At 43.6% G+C, this 23,028-nt stretch overlaps 1 protein-coding gene across 3 annotated transcripts in view; it reads right to left on the reverse strand.

The window, feature by feature from the left end:
- TSPAN9 (tetraspanin 9) overlaps nt 1–23,028 on the reverse strand; it is a 135,580-nt gene that overhangs the window by 73,156 nt on the left and 39,396 nt on the right. For 2 of the 3 annotated variants that reach the window (XM_081876436.1, XM_081876437.1), the window contains exon 2: nt 13,654–13,733. In XM_081876436.1, the coding sequence (XP_081732562.1) occupies nt 13,654–13,716 (63 nt within the window). In that variant the 5' untranslated portion in view covers nt 13,717–13,733. Of the gene's footprint in view, nt 1–13,653; nt 14,694–23,028 lie in introns of those variants that run through there. The other variant, XM_081876435.1, reaches the window with a different exon arrangement.

Genomic DNA, 23,028 nt, shown 5'->3' on the forward strand with positions numbered 1-23,028 from the left:
CAGATTACAAAATGTGAACTGCTCCAAGGTATTAAAATGAAAGCCTCATATTTCATGCAGCAAAAGCAGGCCATTTCTTCATGTCATTTCATTGTATAGCTTGCAGTTTAAAATATATTAACAAATCATTTAAATCTCTTGATTTATCCTAAAAAGGGAGAAGGCAACACAAAAAAACCTGACATGCACAGCCATATAATCTTGTTAAAATCTTGAGGGCACCAGGACTTTGTTTTTAAGGTTCCAGCTTCTGAGGCTGTCAAGTTAAATTTGGAAACACAATGACTCAATGCAGAATTGCACTTGACAAGGGAGCACCTGAGCAAACCTTGAGTTCATACATTTCTCTCCCTCCCATTTTGGTCACACAGTAATGAAGATTTAAAGCTACCAGAGGGGGGGTCGTCCTGGAGAATGGAAAAGGTATACTTTTTCCTTTCCTTCTTCCTGAAACCACCTTATGTAACATGGAGAGGGCAGGTTTCTAACTTTAGTATTTGGGTTGACATAGCAAAAGACACAACACTACAGAATAAAATATTTTCAATCCCTTCAGACTCTATGAATTTATTATTTGACCCAGTCTGTTAAAAACAAACAAACAACTGTTGCTGGATGGGATGTCAATGGGTTAATATTTTTCATGACCTGGGAATGCAACTTGCTGCATTTTTTAAGAAAGGGAGGAAATTGGGGTCATGGCTGTGATACTCGTGAGAGCCATTTTTGCACAGGGAGGGAGAGAAGAAAGCTCATATTTGCACCCATTTTACAAACAGAGCACAGACCTTTCCTTTTTTTCTTTTAAAACTGGTTTTGTGGGAATGAATAGGTTAGCACACCAGACACCACAACATATCTATCACTGCTTTTGTAACACTGTCTATACAGAAGCTTGTGCATAATGTAGGTTAGACTGCCACTGCAGATGGAGGCTCTGTGTCAGAGTTTTCCAAACTCTGGGAAACATGGACTGGGAAACATTTTCCAAACATGGTGTGTTGGCTGCAGTGTATAGGTATGTCGCATAAATGCTCCCAGCGCTCCTCCTGGGGCTGGAAAGGGGCTAGTTTAACCCCTGGTTTGCTAGTAAAACTGGATTACCGTGTCACGAAATGATGCATGTCTAAAAAGTGTGTCACCAACATGAAAAGTTTTGAAAGCTCTGCTCTATGTACACAGAAGGGAAGCTGGCATTGGCAGCTAACACACAAAATAATTTGCACAAAATCGCACACTTGTCCTTTGTGAAACCAAAAAGGAAAGGGGGTGCACAAAATCCTACAAGAAACATGTACACATCCCATTACAGAGTTCCTTGTGAAACCACAGTCTGAAATACATGGTCCGAGAGATGACTAGCACCGGTGACCCATCAGTTGCCCTGTGAGACTCCACAGTGTAAGCACCAGGGAGCTGAACACCACCATGCAGGTAGGAGAGGAGCCACTGGAACACAGGGCCACTGATACTTAGCCTACAAAGTTGGTCCAGTAGGGCGTGATGGCCAATTGTAGGGTTGCCATATTTTGAAGAGCAAAAAAATAGGACACATTGGCCAACTGCTAGGTCAGTCTTGCCCACACGGACTGGCAGCAGCTCCCCAGGGCTTCAGGCAGGGGCCAGTGTGATGTAGTGGTTATGAGCGGTGGACTCGTAATCTGGTGAACCCGGTTCGCTTCCCCGCTCCTCCACATGCAGCTGCTGGGTGACCTTGGGCCAGTCACACTTCTTTGAAGTCTCTCAGCCCCACTCACCTCACAGAGTGTTTGTTGTGGGGGAGGAAGGGAAAGGAGAATGTTAGCCGCTTTGAGACTCCTTTGGGGAGTGATAAAACGGGATATCAAATCCAAACTCCTCCTCTTTTCCCAGCCACATCTGGAGATGCTGGGATTTAATCGGGGGGGGGGGGGGGCTTCTGCATTCAGAGAAGATGCTCTGCCACTGAGTTATGGCCCTAAAACTGTCGCCCAGGAGGACTCCCCTGCTGAGTGCCTGGGGGCCCCAGTCCTGCCACTCACCACCTGGCCTAGGGCAGGGCCTGACGGGCTCCATAAAGGACTGCTGCCGCTGAGGCTGGGCAGAGAGGGCTCCGTTTTTGGTTGTTGTTGTTATTATTTGTAATTTTTTATCTGTGTCATTTTAAACTGTGGTATTAATGCTGTATTCTTATTTTTAGATTTAGATTTATGTGGAAATTGTTTTCCATTTGGCTGTGTATTTTTTTAAAATGTAGTTTATTTATTGTTTATGACTTTTGTAATTATGTAAATCTTGTCATGTTGTACGCTGCCTTGAGCTTTTTTTTAAGTGTGGAAAGGCGGCATACAGATGATGATGATGATGATGATGATGAAACAAACAGAAAATCACATGAGCAGAGAGAGGTTTAAAGAGATGGACAGACCCTGGATGAGACACTCACTCACAGGAAGTCGCTAGGCAGAGGCTGGGCAGTCATCATAGCGAAGGGGGTAGAACACTGAACTTGAAGGGGAGGAGAAAAGGGATGCAGTGGGTGGCAGAAGGGAAGGGGGGATACCTTGGGGGGGGGACGAGGGAGTCAGGGAAGTGGAGAAAGGGGAGTGAATGGAAGAGCGACCCCGGCAGAAGGAAGGAAAGGAAGGGGGTCCAGAAGAGGAAAGGGGAGTGTTGAGGGGGGCATCCAGGCAGGAGGCAAAAGACTAAAAAAGCCACACAATGGTGAGAGGCTGGGGTTGGGGCAAGGGAATGCAGCAGCAGAGAAAGGCAGAGCGAGCCAGGGGGGAGCAATCAGAAATCCAGTTAGGAAAAAAGGCCAGGGAGCACAGCAGAGATGCAGGAAAAGTAGGGAGGGAAGAGAATTACCGTATTTTTTGCTCTATAAGACACACTTTCCCCCTCCTAAAAAGTAAGGGGAAGTGTGTGTGCGTCTTATGGAGAGACTGCAGACGGGAGGCTCTGCTCAGTGCTCCCTTTAAAGAGCCGCATGGAGCGCTTGGGGGCTTTTCCCCGAGGAGGGAGAAGGGCTGCCTTTAAAGCACGCTCTTTAAAGGGAGCACGGCTCTTGGGGGAGCGTTAGCCACAAGCAGCCTCTCCCGGGCAAGGGGAGCCTTCATCCCATAAGCCAGGACAGCCAGCGGGATCACTGCGCTGCCATCCCGCTGGCTGTTCTGGCTTGTTGCTTGGCCACGCGCAGCCTCTCCCAGGCAAGGGGAGCAGCGATCCCTCTTGCTGTTCTGGCTTCTGGGATTCAGAATATTTTTTTTCTTGTTTTCCTCTTCCAAAAACTAGGTGGGTCTTGTGGTTTGGTGCGTTTTATAGAGCAAAAAATACGGTAGATCATTAAGTTTCAGTTGGGGAAAAGGCACTGGCGGAGGAAGGGGGTACAGTGGGTGCTGTCTGTCCCTGGTGTCATCCCTGAGGGGGGGTGACATTGCCCCCCTGCCCCCCTGGAATGCTCGCTGTGGGTGGCTAGCCCTGCCCCCACAGCATGTGCTGTTCCAGGTGCCGGAACAGCTAGCTCCGCCTCTGGGAAAAGGAGGGTCTCCCTGAGCCTCATTTTCTGGAGGGTGCCCTCCAAAAGGGGGGAGAAGGGTGGTTGTGGGGGTGGGAGGGATTGTTGGATGGGAAAAGAGAGCAGGAGAGGGGGGTGCAGAGGAGGCATGTCAGGAGGAGGGAAGGGGGGGCTGTTACCGATTTTGTCCTGGGGGGCTTTGATTGGGAAGTGACGTTGCAGTCGGATGCTGCATGTCTCTTGGTCCTCCTCCCTCCTGCTCTTTCCCCCTCTTCCTCTGCCTCTCACACACACAAACACACAGGCCAGTACGCCTGCGGCCAGCCGGGCAGGTGAGTGCTTGAATGCCAAGGGGCATGACGAAGTGAAGGGCCGTGAGGGCCGACCAAAGGTTTTTTTTTAGGATTTTACTCCAAGAAATAAACTGCCACAGCAGCCGAAATGGACTTTGAAGGAAGAGACCAAGGCTGATTTGGTCACAAAGCCAGACTGGAATGGATCCAGATCATCAGTCTCATCCAGGAATGTCCACAGTTGTTCCACCACAACTGTCTCAATCACCTTCCCCCCAGGGGGTACCTGCTAGTGTGTAATAGATATTACAGTTCTTTGTGTTGAGTGTCACTTTTTTGTGGGTGGAGTGGCTGCCTCACCACCTCCATTAACATGGAGAGCTTACCAGGAGATTGGCTCATTTTATCATAAGTAGTGGAGCTGTGGGATAGTCAAGGGACTTTGGCCTGTGGTAATGGAGGAAATAGAGTAAGTTTAATCACAGGGCATACTGTAATTATGGATCCAACACTAGTATTATGATCCAACTTTGCCATGACAAACATATAATCTTTTGCATAATATTTAATTATTTTTTAAAAACTAGTGACAGCTCATTTAATAACAGCAATACTTTGAAGAACCCAGGAAGCTCCATCAATTAACCTTTGGTATTCTAGGTTCTGGCAAATTGTGTTAAAGGTACCCCTGACTGTTAGGTTCAGTCGCGGAGGACTCTGGGGTTGCGGCGCTCATCTCACTTTACTGGCCGAGGGAGCCGGTGTGCAGCTTCCAGGTCATGTGGCCACCATGACTAAGCTGCTTCTGGCAAACCAGAGCAGCGCATGGAAACGCCATTTACCTTCCCGCCGGAGCGGTACCTATTTATCTACTTGCACTTTGATGTGCTTTCGAACTGCTAGGTTGGCAGGAGCTGGGACTGAACAAGGGGAGCTCACCTTGTCATTGGGATTCGAACCACCAACCTTCTGATCGGCAAGCCCTAGGCTCTGTGGTTTAGACCACAGCGCCACCCGCACAAATCTCTGTGTAACCAGAGATTAAATGCACAATGGAAAGTAAATAATGAGGAAGGTGAAAACAACTCCTTTCTCAACCCATTCAAATTAGTTTAATCCTTCAACAAATATCTCTCAGAACCAAAATGTCATTTATTTATTTATATTTATATAATATATGAAATATGCCTATATATGTGAAAAACTCTGGGCACCAACAAAATCACCAGATTGTATATAAAATAAGTCGTATTTTTCGCCCTATAGGACACACTTTTTCACCTCCAAAAATGAAGGGGAAATGTGTGTGCATCCTATGGGGCGAATGCAGGCTTTCGCTGAAGCCTGGAGAGCGAGAGGGGTCGGTGCGTACCGACCCCTCTCGCTCTCCAAGCTTCGTGCAGCTCTCCGCAAGCCTGGGGAGACCGGCGCGGCTCCCTAGCAGGCTGCGGATAGCAGGCTGTTCAGGGGGCTGTGGTCGGGGGAAGCTCGGGCTTCCCCCGCGCCAGCCCCGTGCCTGGGGGGGGGGAAGATTTTTTTTTTCTTTATTCCCCCCCCCCAAAAAAAACTAGGTGCGTCCTATGGGGCGAAAAATACGGTAACCTACAACTGCCCGCTGGGATTAATTCAGATTTTGACCAATTAATTGTATATCCTGAAATTCTACAAAAACTATTGTTTTTATTAATTCTGGACAACTAATAAAAAGTAATAAACTTATTTTAAATTCCACTTGTAAATGAACACAACCAGATCTCTCCCTTTTCCATCTGATTTCACATGCCGGTGCTTCCAACATAAATCAAACATCAGTGGAGACAATGACAGCTATGTCTTGCACCCTGCTCCAAACCCACTGGATCTGAAAGACTTCAATTTGCTCTTACTTGCAATTTAGGAAGTATAAAATTCTAACCTCATAAATTATTGAGGAAATCCAAACTTTTCCAAAGTAACAAACATACTGCCAATATACTTTGTCAAATGCTTTTTCAGCACCCGAAGAAACAAATGCAGCTAGATACGTTCTAGGACTATTCCAGGCCATCAGGTTGGCTACCAATTTTAGGTGACCTGCCACTCTTTATGTCAAGTAAAAACCACTTGATCTGAATGTGCTACTGTGGATATCACTACTTAATGTTTTTTTAAAAAATATTTTTATTAATTTTCCAATATTTACCCAATATTACCACAGTTTTGCTAATTATACAGATTCCAATTAATTCCAAAAAAAACTGCTTCATATTAACCAAAATTGCTGTTAATATATTAAAATGTATGTGAATTAAAGAGATTGGCCTAACATTTGCACAATGAGCATGGTGTTTGCCAGGCTTAGGTATAACAGACATATATGTATCATACACTAAAGTTGATGAAACCAAAGCACCTTAGGGACTAGTAAATCTGAATATATTTTGTACCATTCAACAGGAAAAAAATCAGGCCCTAGCACTTTCCCAGTCTTCATTTTGTGAATAACACTCTTAACTTCTTCCAGCTGCAACTATTTTGAAACAATTTCCTCTATCTAGCAGTGGGAGATCCAACTTCAAGGAAAAGGATTAAAATTCAAATTATTTTAAATTATATACGAAGAATATTTCTGAAAACTTGAATATATTTATTTGTATACACTGTATTGTGTTCTCCTTTAATGAATAGAATATAATTTCAATTTTGTTGTTGTTTTAAATGAAACACAAAAATCTTACCTAGTGTCTCACCTCTTTCCCACACTTGCACACACGAATTTTGCTTTAGGAGAACATAAGTTATTCAATTCATATTTAATACATATTTTGAGAGAGATCTGGAGAAGAGGATGATGAAAATTGTCTTAAAAGAGACTTTGCTTCATGGACCATAAATATTTACTATAGCAATTACCATATTTGATGTCTTTCCAGCAAAATACCCATCCAGGTTTCTCTATGTTGCCATGCTAAAAAAACTTCTGTATCAAAAAACTATGTGAAACCAGTACGCCAAATATTTTGTCTACCGCTCAGAAGCAACTACTATCTCTGCAAATTTCATCCATTCTGTCAAAAAGCAAAGAAGCTCTAGCCACTTTAAAATACTCCTATGATAATTGATGAGGAGGCACAAAGCCAAATCAAGCAACCTGTGAATTGGTCCAAGACGAATTGGACTGTTTTCCTTTTGAAAAAAAATGATTTTCAGTTATATACCTTTCAATAGTTTTACAGTCATTTTAAAATTTCAAAACTCGACTTCCTTCTTCCTTTTTCTGCAGTTTCTAAAATTTATTTTTATCATTTCCTGCATATTCTAAATTAACTTAACTTACAAGACCACCACATATGATGGAAAGTACCTTCTTTCTCTCTGCATTTCCAACACTTATTTGATTTTGATTTATACATTTTTGCCAATTTACTCGGTGTTAGATAACATCCACATAAAATTTTCATGTAGGTTTCTCTTAAACCATAGCATGCTGTAAATTTTGTATCAGTATTTCACAATCGGTCCCACGCTTCCATATTTATATTATAACCGATATCTATTGCCCAATGTAACACTGAAGGTTTTACTTGCTCATCCTTTGTCTCCCATTCTAGTAATATCTTATACATTTTAGATAGCACTTTAACATTACATTCCAATACATATCTCTCCAATTGTGATATTTGTTCCTCAAATCCTCATATCCTATCTTTCCTAAATACTTCATTCAGGTATTGTATCCATGTTAACTTTCCTGATAAATCCTTAAATTCTTTTAATTTAAACTCTCCTCCCTCTTGTTTTAATAAATTTCTGTAAGTTTTCCAACCTTCTATCATATTCTTTTCTTTTCTTTTCTTTTTACCGCTATGACTTCCAACGGTGACAGCCAAAGTGGTGTTTTTGTCTCAAAATAAATAAACAAAACAAAATAAATTATGAATTGGACTGTTTTCCAAAGCATTGAATTAATCTCCGAATCAACCTGGTGCACCCCACTAGCCCTAACATTGAAAGTAGGACATGTTTATCCATTACCTTTTGTCAGGCTAACACTGTTATCTATATAAACTAAAAGCAATACTTCATTATGGCGACCGTGGGATTGCATTGGAGAGTTTGCAGTTTTGCTCATTAGAGGCAAATTAAAGCAGAACAGCATTGAATAGATTTTGTTTTTTGGGTTTTTTTAGCCAAACATATTATGCACTTAAGATGAATACAGTGTAAATCACCACCACGACCACACAATTAAATACCATAAGCTTCCTTATCCCTCAGCTCAGACTTTTCTAATCTCTTAAAGAAAGCAATACCAGATGGCCAAAGAACAACTGCTAAGAACCACACGGAGCAGCATAAAAATGCTAAAGCTCTGCGGTACTTAAAAAAAAAAAGATTCCCCAAGTTTACTCTGCCTCAAATTCAAAGATTTTCCAGTACAAAAATAGGGTGAAACTGCCACACAGCCATGTTCTCCACATATTTCAGGCTATCCTTTCCAATACGAGGCATGCAGGTAGTGGCAGATGGGGCAGTGCTTCGGAGGGTTGGCTGCTTGGTGTCGCACGGTTTTTTGAAAGGAGAATCACAGAATTGCAGAGTTCAAAGGGACCTCAAGGGTTATCTAGTCCAACGCCCTGCAATGGAGGAATCTCAACTAAAGCATTCTTGACAGACAGCTATCCAAGCCATCCAACCTCAGCTTAAAAACCTTAAAGGAAGGAGAGTCCACCACCTCCCAAGGGAGTCCGTTGCACTGCCAAACTGCTCTTAATGTCAGAAAGTTCTTCCTGATGTTTAGCCGGAATCTCCTTTCTTGTAACTTGAATCCATTGTTTTGAGTCCTACCCTCAAGAGCAGAGAAAACAAGCTTGCTCCCTCTCCCATGTGACAGCCCCTTAGATATCTGAAGATGGTTATCATATCTCCTCTCAGTCTTCTCTTCCCCAGGCTAAAGATGCCCAGCTGCCTTTACTGTTCCTCCTAAGACTCTTCTCATCTTGGCCCCCCTCCTCCAGCTTGCCAATCTCTCTCTTAAATTGTGGCACCCAGAACTGGACACAGGACTCCAGGTGGGGTCTGACCGAGGCAGAATAGTGTGTGACTATTACTTCCCTTGATCTGGAAACCATACTTGATGCAACCTAGAATAGCATTACCTTTTTTTTTACTGCTGCATCACACTGTTGACTCATGTTAAGCTTGTGGCTTACTAAGACCCCTAGATCCCTTCTGCATACTGGCAAGCCAGATGACCCAATAAGTGCAGAACCTTTCATTTGTCCTGTTTAAATTCATGTTGTTACTTTTGGCTCAGCTCTCCAATCTGTTAAAGTCACATTGAATCCCAATTTTATCTTCTGCAGCATTATCAACCCCTTTCAGTTTGATGCTAATTTGATAAACATCCCCTCAATTCCTTTGTCCAAGTTGTTTATAAAGATGTTGAACAATAACAGAACCCTGTGGTACCTCACTTGTCACTTTCTTCCGGGATAACGAGGAACCATTTATTGGGTTTGGTCAGTCAACCAGCTACAAATCCACCTCACAGCATTCTTGTGCAGTCCACATTTTACCAGCTTCTCTGCAAAAATATCACGGTGGACTCTATCAAAAGCTTTACTGAAATCGAGATACACTGCATCTACAGTATCAGCATCAAGCTGACATCAAGGTCAGTAGTTACCTGTGTCATCTTCTTTCCCCCTTCTTGAAGATGGGGACAACATTTGATCACCTCCAGTCTGCAGGGACCTCACCTGTCCTCCAAGAATTCTCAGAGATTAGAGACAGAGGCTCTAAGATTACATCCGCAAGCTCCTTTAGTACCCTTGGGTGCAGCTCATCGGGCCCTGAAGATTTAATCTGTTTGAAGTAGCTAGGTGTTCCTTTATCACTTTTCCTTTCTTGAGCTGCAGTTCTTTCCTTGCATCATTTATTCTGTTATCACCAAGTTGGGCACTGCTTTCCTTTTGGGTGAAGACAGAGGCAAAGTAGGTGTTGAGCAGTTCCACTTCCTCTTTGTCAGCCAATCACTCAGAGGACCTACTACTTCCTGTTCTTCTTCTTGCTTTGAACACATCACCGAAGAACCCCTCCCCTTTTTTGTAGCTTTCCTTGCAACCCTGAGATCATTCTGAGCTTTAACCCACCTGACCTTCTCCCCTGCAACTGTTGGCTATGTCTGTATGTTTTGAGATCACTAATCTGGTGACAGAAAAAAGATGAAGAATGAGTTCTCTGGAAACCCTAATAGGAAGATTTATGTCAAAAATCAAAAGAAGAGCAAGTTTAGGACACAGTGGCAGTTCAAATTTAATTATTATTGAGATTGTTTGAAGATATTTTTTTTCCAGAATGAATACACATTATCACATGACCACCACATGTGGTAATATGTTCCAATCACATCACTTCCTCTCTAACATTTGGTTTCACCTGTTTTTATTATTCCGGCTAGTAGAGATACCACCTGTAAAAAGTTTAAATGAGTTTTGTTTTATTTTTGTTGAGCTTGTTTTGTGAGATCTGTCTGACCAGACTCTATCCTATTCTATTCTGAAATTTCAGAAGATCTAGGTTGTCTTCCCAGGTGGATCTCTTCTCCTTTCCACTCTTACTAAAACAAATTGACAGCTGCCTCCTGCTGCTGCCCTGAGTGTACCGGGCATGTGTAGAAAAAAAGCATGACGGTGGATCTTGGCGAATGAACTACTAGTGTACTACTGGTGAAGATGGGCCCGTCTTCTGCAAGTGTTTCTGTAGGGAGGGACTTGCTTGCAATACTCCTAAGATAAATACAAGGTAGACTGAGAATGACTATAAGGATGAAGGCAGGATTTTGTACAAGACTCCCCTACCCCTCAAAGTGTGGGGCCCTGGGCAACTGCCCTGTTCCTTCACCATCACCCCTGATAAGTCCTCCAGCAAAATTTAGTCCAGCCCCCATTTACTTCCCTGGGGATCTCATCTACGTATGTTTTTTCACTCTGATACAATACTCTCCTAAAAGTTGTTTGCACAGGGAAAGAAAGATACAATACTAGGATTCTGGTTAAGATATTTGGTATTGAATTAAACCTGATGGGGGAAGCCTTTGGTCCTCCAGATGTTACTGAACTACAACTCCCCTCAGTCCTAGCAGTAAACTGATGAATTTTTGAAGCCTCCCCACAAATGAGAATTTTGCACAAGGGAGTAAAGCACGTGTAGCCAGCAGCTGCACTCCCCATCCCCTTCCTGGTCTGAACCAACCCAGGGAGAAAGTTTGATTAGTTACATTAAGTCCTGGGGATTGTGTGTTGTGCCAAAGCTTCACAGAAAAGGTGCAATTTGAGGTTGAATTTGAAGCAAGAGAGAGGTGCCACCATGCAGGTGTTCTGGAAAGCAGTTCCAGGCATAAAGAACTGCAGAGCTGTTTGAGGGAGCAAGACATCTTGGGGTACCTGGAAGTGATAGAAGTGGAGGATCGAAGGCATCACTATAGAAGTGGTGGAGTGCATAGACTTTGAGGTAAGCATGAGGAGTTTTTCATTGGATCTGAGAGTATACAAAAAAGTTTAGGAGAGGTATCAAATGATCAGAGTGCTGTGAAAGGTGGATAACATTTCTCTGCTGGAACTTCTATGCCAGATGGTCTTGCAACATTTCTAATCCGCATTTTTACTAGCTCTTGTGTCAGCCTATTCATCACAGCAATCCTACAAGTCTTTGGACCAAATGAAATTGCATTGCCCCCTCTCCAACCTAACACCTACCTTTTTTGCCATGGAACGAAGGAGTGCCAGAAGCATGCTATGACTCCCTGTGCTGCCTTCAGGCGGGAGAGGAGACGCACTGCAATCCATATGCTGGGCCACTGACCATCAGGTCAGGCTTTGCCCCTACTGCAACTCTGCTCCTGAATACAGCTCTGTACTCTCTTCCCTTGCAGTGAATGACAGCCATCCATTTATGTGGGAGAAAGGAAAGGCCTACACTCATACTGGAATGGGTGCTAAACTGAAGGCCCAGAAGCACTGCAGCAGTAATGAACCAGGCAACCCCAGAGATAAGCCAGTTTTGTTGCATACCAGCCTGCTTACTTTTCATAAGTTTCATGGGAGCTCAATAAGAGCTGTTGACCGCTTAAGCACAGCCGCATAGCGTGGGTTGCCAGTGCCCGGGGTGGGAAAGCCACCGATGCCACCAGAGCACCCCCCTTCCCGAGCCAAATGGGATTGCCCGCCCACCCACCCAGTGCTCGGCCAGTGAGTTCTCCTGATGCCAGCGGAAAGGAGCGCTGGGCTGGCCCGCGCTACCTCCCTTCATCCGGGCCTGTTCACCGTGGGCCTGGGCTGCTGTACATTTTGGTTGTAAAATTTAAACTGAGACTCACTTTCCCTCTTCAACGGGGAAAGTGGTTTAAGAGGAAACTTCAAACAATTTTACCAGCCATGAGCTCAGCCCCTCATCCCAGCTTGTGTGCATATAGATTTAATGTACCATAGCTATAAATACCTGAATTTTAATTTAGATGTCTTTCAAGCAATTCGTCTCATAGTGACTGTAATTTAACAAAATGCAATGGTCCACAAAGATAACACACTAGATAACACACACACCCTAGCAATACATGGAATTATCAATGTAACTTCAAACACACATGATTCAGGAATTTTAGGTTCAAAATTTTCCTATAAAATAAATCTAGAAGTGAGTGGGGTGAATTTCTGCTATTTATGGGGTAAAGCAAACACAAATAATGAAGGCATTTGGATATAAGGCATTTATAAGTGGTTAAGTATTTTACTTAGATAGTTCTCTTTAAAGAAGATTCCTGCACCTGCCTCTAATCCATTAACTATTGAAATGCAATTATTCAGGAATACCTGCCCAGTTCTCACAGTGCATCTGGCCTTCAAGAGATAAACTGAGTCAATCACACAGAAAAACCAGCTGCCAAGAAACAAACTAGTTTAACTCAAACAATGCTGGTTTACTATAAAACTCAAAAATGGTTAATAATGCAATGGTACCATTTTTGTATCTAGATGTCTGCCTTGAATAATTGTTCCTCAAGCTCACATGCATGAGTTTACCATTAGAATGCACATTATTGCTTTTCCTAATCATTCAAACCTGATAAACTTTGGTTTTGGTCAAGAAAACCAAGACAGATAATAAATTGTGAATTAGTTCTAAACAAAAATTATTTGCTGACTGGCATTAACAGCCTGATTTTCCAAGTGCACATGACATCATTTAGATCATAGTAGCTGCTAGGAGTTCTCAAATTTGCTTACTGAAGCATTGCTGCCATTCCTCACGCCTCCTGGCTTGCTAACCAAGGAAAATCAATTTTGGTCCCACAAAAAAGCAGGCCCTCCAATTTGCCAATGTGAGTAACAGTAGCTCAAAAGTCCTTATTGTTTGTCATTTTCACTGACCATATTAAGAATCTTGGTTTTAAAAAAAGTGATGGTTAGAGACTAAATCTCATTCATACTAAAAAAAACAACCCACTTTTTTCCTCTGTTAGGAAAGTGAGCCAGATTAATAGCAACGGCTTAGAAATACTTACAGCAGCTTGAGGTAATATTAAAACAGATGCCACCATGTCGGTATGAATAATTTGGCTAAGAGAAAGGTTCTGTTTTCTTTAATACAGCCTGCTCAACACACAGTTTACTGCAAATAAATCTTGTCAAAATGAAACCCAAAAGATATGAGAATTTTGCATTTTCCCCTCTAGCGTACGACATGGATTCAGCTCCATAAATATTCCATGCAGGTAAAAGAAAGGAGGGGGAAATCTTAACGTTCAAGCTTAAAATATACTGTGCTCACAATGCAGTAAGGAAATGGAGCTCTTAATTAAGAATATAAAAATGCAGTACTCACCCAAAATATTAAATTGAAAAGGAACATCATGTATTTCAAACAACACAAGCAGCCCCTCGCCATGCTGCACTTCTTAAATTCTAAAAGGAAAACAAATGATAGATCCAGATAAAAAACCACGTATTTGCTGCCTTTGGGTGCATTGTATTTGTCACTTTTAACACCAGTCCCAGCTGCAGCTGCGGTATGGCTCTGTGTGTTCGATCCTGTGGTACCATAGAAAGCTCCGGCGGTGAAGCCTCGGCCAAACTGCCGGCCTGAGGTAGAAGGTTTAGCAAAGTCTGAATCCTTGCTATCCAAAGATGGACTCCGGTGAATTGAGGAATCCTCACTACTTGATTTCTCCATGGTCTCTCTTTGCACAGTTGTCAGATTTAATGTCTAGCATCTCTCAGAATTCAGCACAGCACCTCGTGTCAAGTCCACCATTCATGTGAGGCTGACTTCTTTCAGCGCCACCTCCTCCTTATTAAATCCAACGACCCAATGCAGACCTTTATTCCAATATTCTCTGCATTGCCTCCATTCTTTTATTCTCCACCCTTATGCCAGAGCAGGCTGTCCTATATGCATCAGTGGCTGTGATTTACACGCCAGAGTCTCTTGCAGCAGCATTTCTCAGGCTGTCTTGCCAAATCTGTTATGCACAACTTAACATTTTAATCAAGAGTACTGTGAAGTTCTCTCCCCCGGCCACACACTCTCTCTCTCTCTCTCTCGCACACACACAGAGTCAGTCCACAACCCTTGCTCTACAGGCAGCAAGCAGTCCTTGTAGCCATTCCCAAAGGTTCGTTGGTGGTTTCAGTGCATCTGGGAGGCATTCGGCATGAGCTGTCCTCTCTCTTTCAGCTCCTGCCGTCCCTTTGCTGCTCTGCCTGCTGCTCTGGCAAACGCTTCTCCTCCTCTGCTCCCTCTCTTCATCTGCTTGCTGTATTTTTCTCAGTCCTCAATTCCTGGGTCACCCTTCCTCACTCAGCACTGCACTGCTGTCGATGTGAGATCATCAGCAGCCGCAACCACTGGGCATTTCCCACAGAAGAAATCCCTGCTCTAACTATAACATGTAATAAATCCTGCCCCATCCCAAAGCCCCTCCTATTCTGTTTCGCATACAGCCAATGGCAGCAAGCTTCCAGCCCAGCACACGCTGAGCCGACCCCCCTCCTCCATGACACAAGATCTTTAATAGGATTATCGTTACGCTTTTGACTATACAAGTGCAAAACAAGAAAATCATTTTTTAAAAGTCAAATACTCTATAGCTGTTTGTGAGATTGGAATGCAAGGCGGGGGGTGGCGGGGTGGGCAGGCAATGATATTCCTATAACGCAAGTAACAACTGTAAGAAGTTGGAACTGGATACTGTGGCATTTCCCCGCTCCAATTCCCAATTAAATTGATAGTAACTATATACTTTTGGATTTCTTGCAGCTTAAAAACAAGCATAATGGGAAGCAGTTTGTCTGTGCTGGGGAACTCACACAGTTCTCAGGTTGCCATTTTCGCTGCATGACACCACCCAATGGGACAGTGTTAACCATCAGGGATGGCTGGTAGCTCCTGGACCTGGTAAGGGGGTACAGCCAAGGAGGTTGTGGAACCATGGCTAAGGACATGGCTGAGCCTTGACTCCCATGAACTCCAGCCAGTATCCTCAATTACGGAAGCTTTTGCTTAGCAATATTTGGAGAGCTGAAGGTTAGCCACACCTCTCTCAAAGTCTCATTGGTTTCAGTGGAATGAAGCGCATACCAATATTTCTCACTGAAATCTGTGAGCTTCAAATCCTATACTCGCTTATATGGATGCACGTCTCACTCTAAGAAGCTATGCACAGAGTTGCACAACATGACAGATCCCTGACCTGTGGAGCTTAAACTCCAAAATGCAACGCAAGAAAAGAAGACCAACATCCTCTATCCACTTACGTGGGAGTAAATCCCAATTAACTCAGTAGTGTTACTTCACAGTATAAATAACATTTCTAATCATATAGGTTTTACATCCAATTATTATTTGTAATAAATACTATGAGCAAAATGGGATGTTGAGTTGGAAATATTTTTTATTATATGATGATTTGAAATTTCAACTTGAACCTATGTAACAAGTTGGCAGCTTTATTTGATGTTTTTTCTCCTAAAAGGCAAGCTGTATCAAGTATGAGATTGTATTCGGGTGAATTTAGTGACAGCATTTTGCTGGTTAGGGGTACTTTGTAAACATGATCTGGATTTCAATAAATAAAACACACACATATGCACAAAGTCTTTCCAGCATGCATTTTCCAACCTTGGCCTGGTCACTGTGTCTCAGACTAATCTACCAGACTGAAGACCTGGAGGGTGCCTTCCCAGAGCACTCTGGACTTTAAGAAGGCCAATTCCAAAAAGCTTAAGGTGAAATCCCATAGTCAGAAATACTCAAAGAGAAGGGAGTCCAAGATGGATGAGAGATTCTTAAATGTGAAATATTGAAGGCACAAATGCAGACAATGCCAACAAGAAAGAAAAGTGAGAGGCTTTGAAAAAAATTGGGGTGGCTGCATAAGGAGTTTACAGATGAGCTGAGATGTAAGAAGGGCATGTATAATAAATGGGGAATCAAGAAGACTATGCACAAGTAGCCAAGAGGTGCAGCAGGGAGAAGGTCAGGTGGGCCAGAGCTCCGAATGAGCAGGTCCACGTTCTCTTTCTCACCCAGCAGCATTCCTCTGCCTTCTGCACGCAGAGGACCTGCTGCTTGCCTGGTCTGCCCCTTGCAGATTCTCTTTCTCCAGTCTTTGTGCAGGGAAAGGGGGCCTGTGACTGCAACCTAGGGCCACTTTCTTTTACATGGGAATGTTAAAAGCACCCAACAATCACCTGAGCACATACTGTTGAACTGCACTACTTCATACAGGATTATTATTATTAAATAAATTTCTATAGCACCCTTCATCCGAATATCACAGGTGAGTTTACAGTATAAAAGCACAAAAATACATGCCGGAATACCAAACAATAAAAGGCCATATATTATTTAATCAGCCGAAGGCCTGGGAGAAGAGGAATGTTTCAATGACCAAGTAACATATTATTTTTTTATAGGTTTTAGCCCAGTACGTTGTATACATTTCCTGTACTCATTTAAACATTTTACGCCAACTTTCAGCCAGAAGAAGGAAATACAAAGATCAATTTAAACACTAACATAATTAAGAAAGAGAAAAAATAAATGTTAATAAAGGTTTAAAACAGTTTATATTTTCAAAGTATGAAAAACAAGCAGGGATGTACTGGTCACCTCACTCATATTATCCAACAACATATGCAGCTGGTTCACATGATCATCACTGGATGAGTATAAAGGTAAAGGTAAAGGGACCCCTGACCATTAGGTCCAGTCATGGCCGACTCAGGGGTTGTGGCGCTCATCTTTTTATTGGCCAAAGGAGCCGGCGTACAGCTTCCGGGTCATGTGGCCAGCATGACTAAGCTGCTTCTGGCGAACCAGAGCAGCACACGGAAACGCCGTTTACCTTCCCACTGGAGCGGTACCTATTTATCTCCTTGCACTTTGACGTGCTTTCCAACTGCTAGGTTGGCAGAAGTGGATGAGTATACTGCAGTATAAAGTGATGACTTGCAGGGGGTTGCAGGGTCCCTTCCAACTCTACAAATACATGATTCTATGTATTTAATGAGCTGCCACAGCCATTACACAATTTGAACTTTTATATCCCTTCACGTTCCCTTTCACAATGCTTTTCAATGGGAGCTGCTTACGCACTCAGCTGACAGTCATTGAGTGTTTAGCAAGCAATTAAACAGAATTCAAGTGATGTACATGCATGAATGAACCAGGCTACTTAAGTAATTGCTTGCAGGCATAATGCTGGGTGTTCATGTAATGTATGTAAGATTTAAAAGGTGATATGAATCCAATGTCGTTGTCATCATGATTGTAAGGCACCACTTCTTAAGTAGAGCCACAGTCTGGTGACACCTTGCAACAGAAGCTGCAAGTGAGTGAAGGAGTAAAGTTGGGGCTTAAGAGGATAGTATTTGGCACATCAACGGGATTTGCAGGGCCTGGTCTCTTGTATGAATGCAGTTAGATACGTCCTTCAGAGCGTTACATAGTGGGAGGAAGTCTTACAGCTCTTGCATTACTTTGACCACCTGAAGAAAACTACCACATTTGCTTTGTAACCTCCAATTCTGACAAGGCCTCTCCTCCCAGAGGGGAGGTGTTGTGAGCGGGAGCCGTTCCCGTATCAGCAGGGGGGCATATTCGGCCCCCTGCATCATTTTCCTGGCTGCCACACCGCACCTGTCAAGCCAGCCAATAGGCTTGGCTTGGGGGCACGGTCTAGTTGCATTCAAGCGGCCGCGGAAGCCCCGCACCTCATTCTGCTTCCCGGAGTCATCGGATCACCTGCCCGTCCTCCTTTTAGGTCATATTTATGCTCTTGACCTTGCTATGGACTTTGGTTGGTTCCCCTGGTTGCCCAGGGGGCCTGGTAGGAATTTTTTATCCATTTGGCAAATTAGCACCAGCCTCTTGGTTTTTCGCCTACCTCGTAGCAAATCGTCACAACTTTTCTGGTATTGGCGGTTAGGCATTGGAATATGTGTCGTGTGTTGGTGGGTGGGGTGTGGGGTGTGGCCATCACCTACCCCTCCCCTTGTTGGGTATTCCGTTAAAGGAATCCAGTGGTCATGGATCCTGTCCGATGCCCTGCTGGTGACTAGGGCCATGGCATGACCCCCGGTGACACCAGGGGAAGCTTCCAGTTGTATTTGCATCAACAAGCTCCTCCCACTGGTTGTTAACCTTCAAATGACCCCCTGCTGCGTGGGGTAGGGTCATATATAGGTTGTTTGATCCAATGCCTAAGCCAATACCACTCACATGCTGTAACCAATAAAGTTGTGGCCTTCTTTAGCCCATTAACCTAAAATACATGTGTCCTTGTGTCTTATTTACCCCTACGTGGGTTGTGGGTCCTTGACTCACAACTTGAAAACACAAAGGCATTTTGCAGCCCAATACGTTTCTTCAAAAAAGAATTTAAATGGAGTGACCAGATGGGGAAAAAAGAGATAGAGGATAGGGCTCCTGCACATTTAATAGCTGTGTAGAAGAGAGAATTTCAGCAGATGTACGTAGCTTGCAGGACAAACAGAATCTGCAGAAATTTCCTCTAAAGTAACTATGAAAGGTGGAGAAGTTCTCTCTGGTTGTTTTTGTTTCTTTTAAGTCTCTTGTTAAACTTTTCAGACTGCTAATCCGATTGCTAAGGGCTACTGCAGATCAAAGCATATTTACTTGGGGGTAGGTTCCATTGAACTCAGTGAGACTTCTGTCTGAATACGATTGCTCTGCATAGCCACACTTCTCCTTCTCACTCACTCGCATGGTGTTCAAAATTCCCTGGGTGCCATGCGCATTTTGTGTCCAATGTGAGTCCAATTGCGACCACGTGGAGATCTCTGGGTGCCCAGAAGTTCAATGGCACTGAGGTGTTGCTACTGTGCTGGATGTGGATGGAGTTGTAAGTGGGCAAGTCAGCTGGTCAGAGCACAAGGTAACATGTTGGAACTCCTGTTCCAAATGGCCCACAGGCATGTACTACCACGGCCCCATTCTGCTGCTCACCTCCCGTAGTAGGCTTTGAAGAAGAAGAGGTGGGAACAATAACTGCAGGTGCTCATTCTGAACCGGAGAGGAGGTGGAAGAGGGTTTAAAGAGAAGACAGGGTGAAAGCCAAGTCAGCAGCAGGAGCAAGAAAACGGGGCATTTCCATGAAGAGTGGAATAATAATAATAATAATAATAATAATAATAATAATAATAATATCTTTATTGTCATTGCCCCCTCTCGGGGACAACGAAATTACTTGGCTGCTCCATCCACCCAGGTAGGGCACTCCACTCAAAATCAGAACAACTATAAAAACACTAATTAAAACAATATAGTATAATACAGCAAGGAAGATTAGATGACTTTCAAAGTCCAGGTTTCCCATTCAGGGCCGAGATCGCTCTGGAGAAGAAGCTGTTCTTGAGACACAGAGGAGTTATGATAGCCCTCCAAGTATCTCAAGGCCCTGTCCCATGGAGGATGGAGCAGGCTTGTTTCCTCCTGCTCTGGGGGGTAGGACTCAAACCAATGGCTTCAAGTTACAAGAAAGGAGATTCCGACTCAACACCACAAAGAACTTTCTGGTGGTTAAGAGCCATTTGACAGTGGAACAGACTCCCTTCAGAGGTTGTGGACTCTCCTTCATTTGAGGTTTTTAAGCAGAGATTGGATGGTCATCTGTCATGGATGCTTCAGTTGAGATTCCTGCATTCCGGGGGGGGGGTTTAGACTAGATGACTCTTGGGGTCTGTTCCAACTCTACAGTTCCGTGACTTTTTTATATCTGTTTTAGATCAGAAGCATTTTAATATGGGGGGGGGGGAGAGAGATACTAAAATGGCAGCAACCAAAACAACAGCAGGGTTGTGGGTTTTTTGTGGTGTTTTTTTTATCAGAGTGTTAACTGAAAGGTTGATTTAAAGCAGGGGTGGGCAACGTAAGGCCCAGGGACCGGATCCAGCCCAATCGTCTTCTCAATCTGGCCCGCAGACGGTCCAGGAATCGTGTTTTTACATGAGTAGAATTTGTCCTTTTATTTAAAATGCATCTCTGGGTTATTTGTGGGGCCTGCCCGGTGTTTTTACATGAGCAGAATGTGTGCTTTTATTTAAAATTCATCTCTGGGTTGTTTGTGAAGCATAGAAATTTGTTCATTTCCCCCCAAAAATATAGTCCGGCCCACCACATGGCCTGAGGGACGGTGGACTGGCCCATGGCTGGAAAAGGTTGCTGACCCCTGATTTAAAATACTAATTAAACAAATTGATTTATAAAATGGGATGATAACATGACACCCTCCAGAAAGGTAATAGGGTACAAGCTGAAGCCATGCGTCTTTTAAAAGATGGAAAAGCAGTACTAAGGGTAGCCCTGGAAAGCCCTAATGCTCCACAGTCTTATGAGAAAAGAAAGAACCACAGCGAAACTCAGAAGGACCATGACTGGACAAAATGATGACATGATAAATGCAAGTGAACAGAGGCTGATGCTGTCCATGCCACATCTGCATCCTAATTCTATACAAATTCAACCAAATATTTTGTGGACGCAACATTCTCTGGGAAAAATCTGTCCCAGATTCTACTTCACTGATACGAAACACTTGTCAGCGATCATAGGAGAACCTCACAAGCAAATTCATGCCACCATAATAAACTCCTAAATAAAGTCCTGTACTTTCTAAGCCTTATAAAGCATGCTCAATATACAAAAGATTTTTGAGATGAATGTGATAAAAATACTGAAGCCACCCTGTGAAGTTGTTCTTTCCAAAGCAGAAAGCAAGTATTGAGAAAGAGGCAGTGGCTTTCCCAAGTTTTTGGGGCAAGTTTATTTATGGTTCATGCCATAAAAATACAAGGTAAGTTCATATAAGATGATTCAGTAACACTCTTTTGCACTCTGTTCTCTCATGTATAAATTACATTTTATTTTAAAAGCTAACTATGGTTAAGTGATATAGCTTCAGTGTTGGTTGGTTGGTTTGTTCCCTCCCTTGTTGGCCCAAACAAATATTGCACTTTCTTTTCCCCACTCCACTGCAATAATTTTTTATTAACATATTAAATAAAACACCTATGCAGATAACGAGGTGATTGTAGCCGTTTTGCTTCTCTTCTGGCTCTGCTGTGCCTGCAAGCTGTTTGCCTTAGTTTATTGCCTGAACCTGGGCTTGTAGTTTGCCCCACTCCAGACAAGCCATGAGCTATAACGTAGGCTTGCCCTATGGTTTACTGCTCAGAGTTTGTCTTGAGGAGATAAAACCACAACCCACTAAGGTAACCATGGATTAGTTCACAGCAACACAGCAACAAGAAGACTAAAAGAGCAAAGCGGCTGCAGCCTCTGGGCGCCTGCAAGCTCAGGCATTCACACTAAACCATAATTAGGTTCACACATAATGCTAAGACAATCTCCAAGCCATTGGAGCACGCTTGAGCTTTCACACAGTTGCAGAGACTTTGGAAGCACACTGTTCTGAGAGCTGATTAAGAAAACTATCTGGGGTTTTATCCTCAAAAGTACCTGGTGCCAGATGACACTGTTGCACCATTGGCCACTGCAAGGAAATTGTATTATCATTATTAATTGAATTTATATACCGCCCTATACCCAGGGGTCTCAGGGCAGTTCACAGAATAAAATTGTACTGTACTACTGTAGGGGAAAGTATTGTAAAAGCATCCTGTATTTTGAGGAAATACTGTAGGTTAACTGGTTTGCATGATTTTTCCTCCCTGCATATTGGCATGTTCCAAAGGGGACTGTAAAGGGTTTTTTTTGGGTTTTTTGGTTTGTTTGCTTGCTTTGTTGTCTTGAATCACTGTGTGTTGCAGGGATAGGTATCAGCAGGATGTGGAAAGATCCACTCTTGGGCCAGCTGAAGGCAGAATGCCTGCTGGAGGAGTGCAGCTGCAGGATTAATTAACTCTGCTGGCCCCTGTATCTTGCCTAGCTTAACAGGTGGGAGGAATTTAGAGATCAGGCCAGCCAGCATGTAGCCACTGAGGCTATATAAATCTCCCTGATGGGGCCTGACCTTCGAGCTTCAACATAGCCCTTCACTGGATGGACATGGCATACTGGCCAGCTGGAGCCTCTCTGTCAGCGGTCCCTGGAGTTCTCGATAACAGAAGTATTTTATTTTGCTTATGCTAGATCATTCCGCTTAAAGACTGTTTCGCCGGTTTTTATTCTGTATTGACGCCTGCTGTTAATAAAAGTACTAAATCTCTCTCCATCAGTGTTACTTTTGCCACTGAATCCAAAAGTACAGCCGTACCTCGACTCCCAAATGCCTTGGGAGTCGAACATTCTGGCTCCCAAACGATTGAAAACCGAAAGTGTCTGTTTTCAAATGGTTCTTATGGAAGCCGAACATCCGACGGGGCTTCCGCTGCTTCCGATTGGCTGCAGGAGCTTCATGTGCAATGCAAGCTCTTTCACCCTGCTAGGTGACTGTGCTACTGGCATCTATTACTGGTCTGGGGAAAGAGAGCTATCCCACATTCTGCCTGTGACTGCTCTGACTTGCTATGCTAGCCCTGGTCGGCTTCAGCCTCTATCTGCTGCTTCCCAACCTTGTGCCGTACTCTATGCACAGGAGGTTGGTGCCGCCCATGTGTGGTTGTGGCTCTCCTTGTTCTGTATACTGGGCCAAAACTACAGAAAAGGTGGCAGAGAGACTGTAGTGTCACCCTTTTATCTCCTTATCTCAGGAGACCACGGCCAGGTTCTGAGGTG

The sequence above is a fragment of the Podarcis erhardii genome (genome assembly GCF_964252035.2).
Source record: "Podarcis erhardii genome assembly, chromosome: 9".
In the NCBI taxonomy this organism is placed as follows: domain Eukaryota; kingdom Metazoa; phylum Chordata; class Lepidosauria; order Squamata; family Lacertidae; genus Podarcis; species Podarcis erhardii.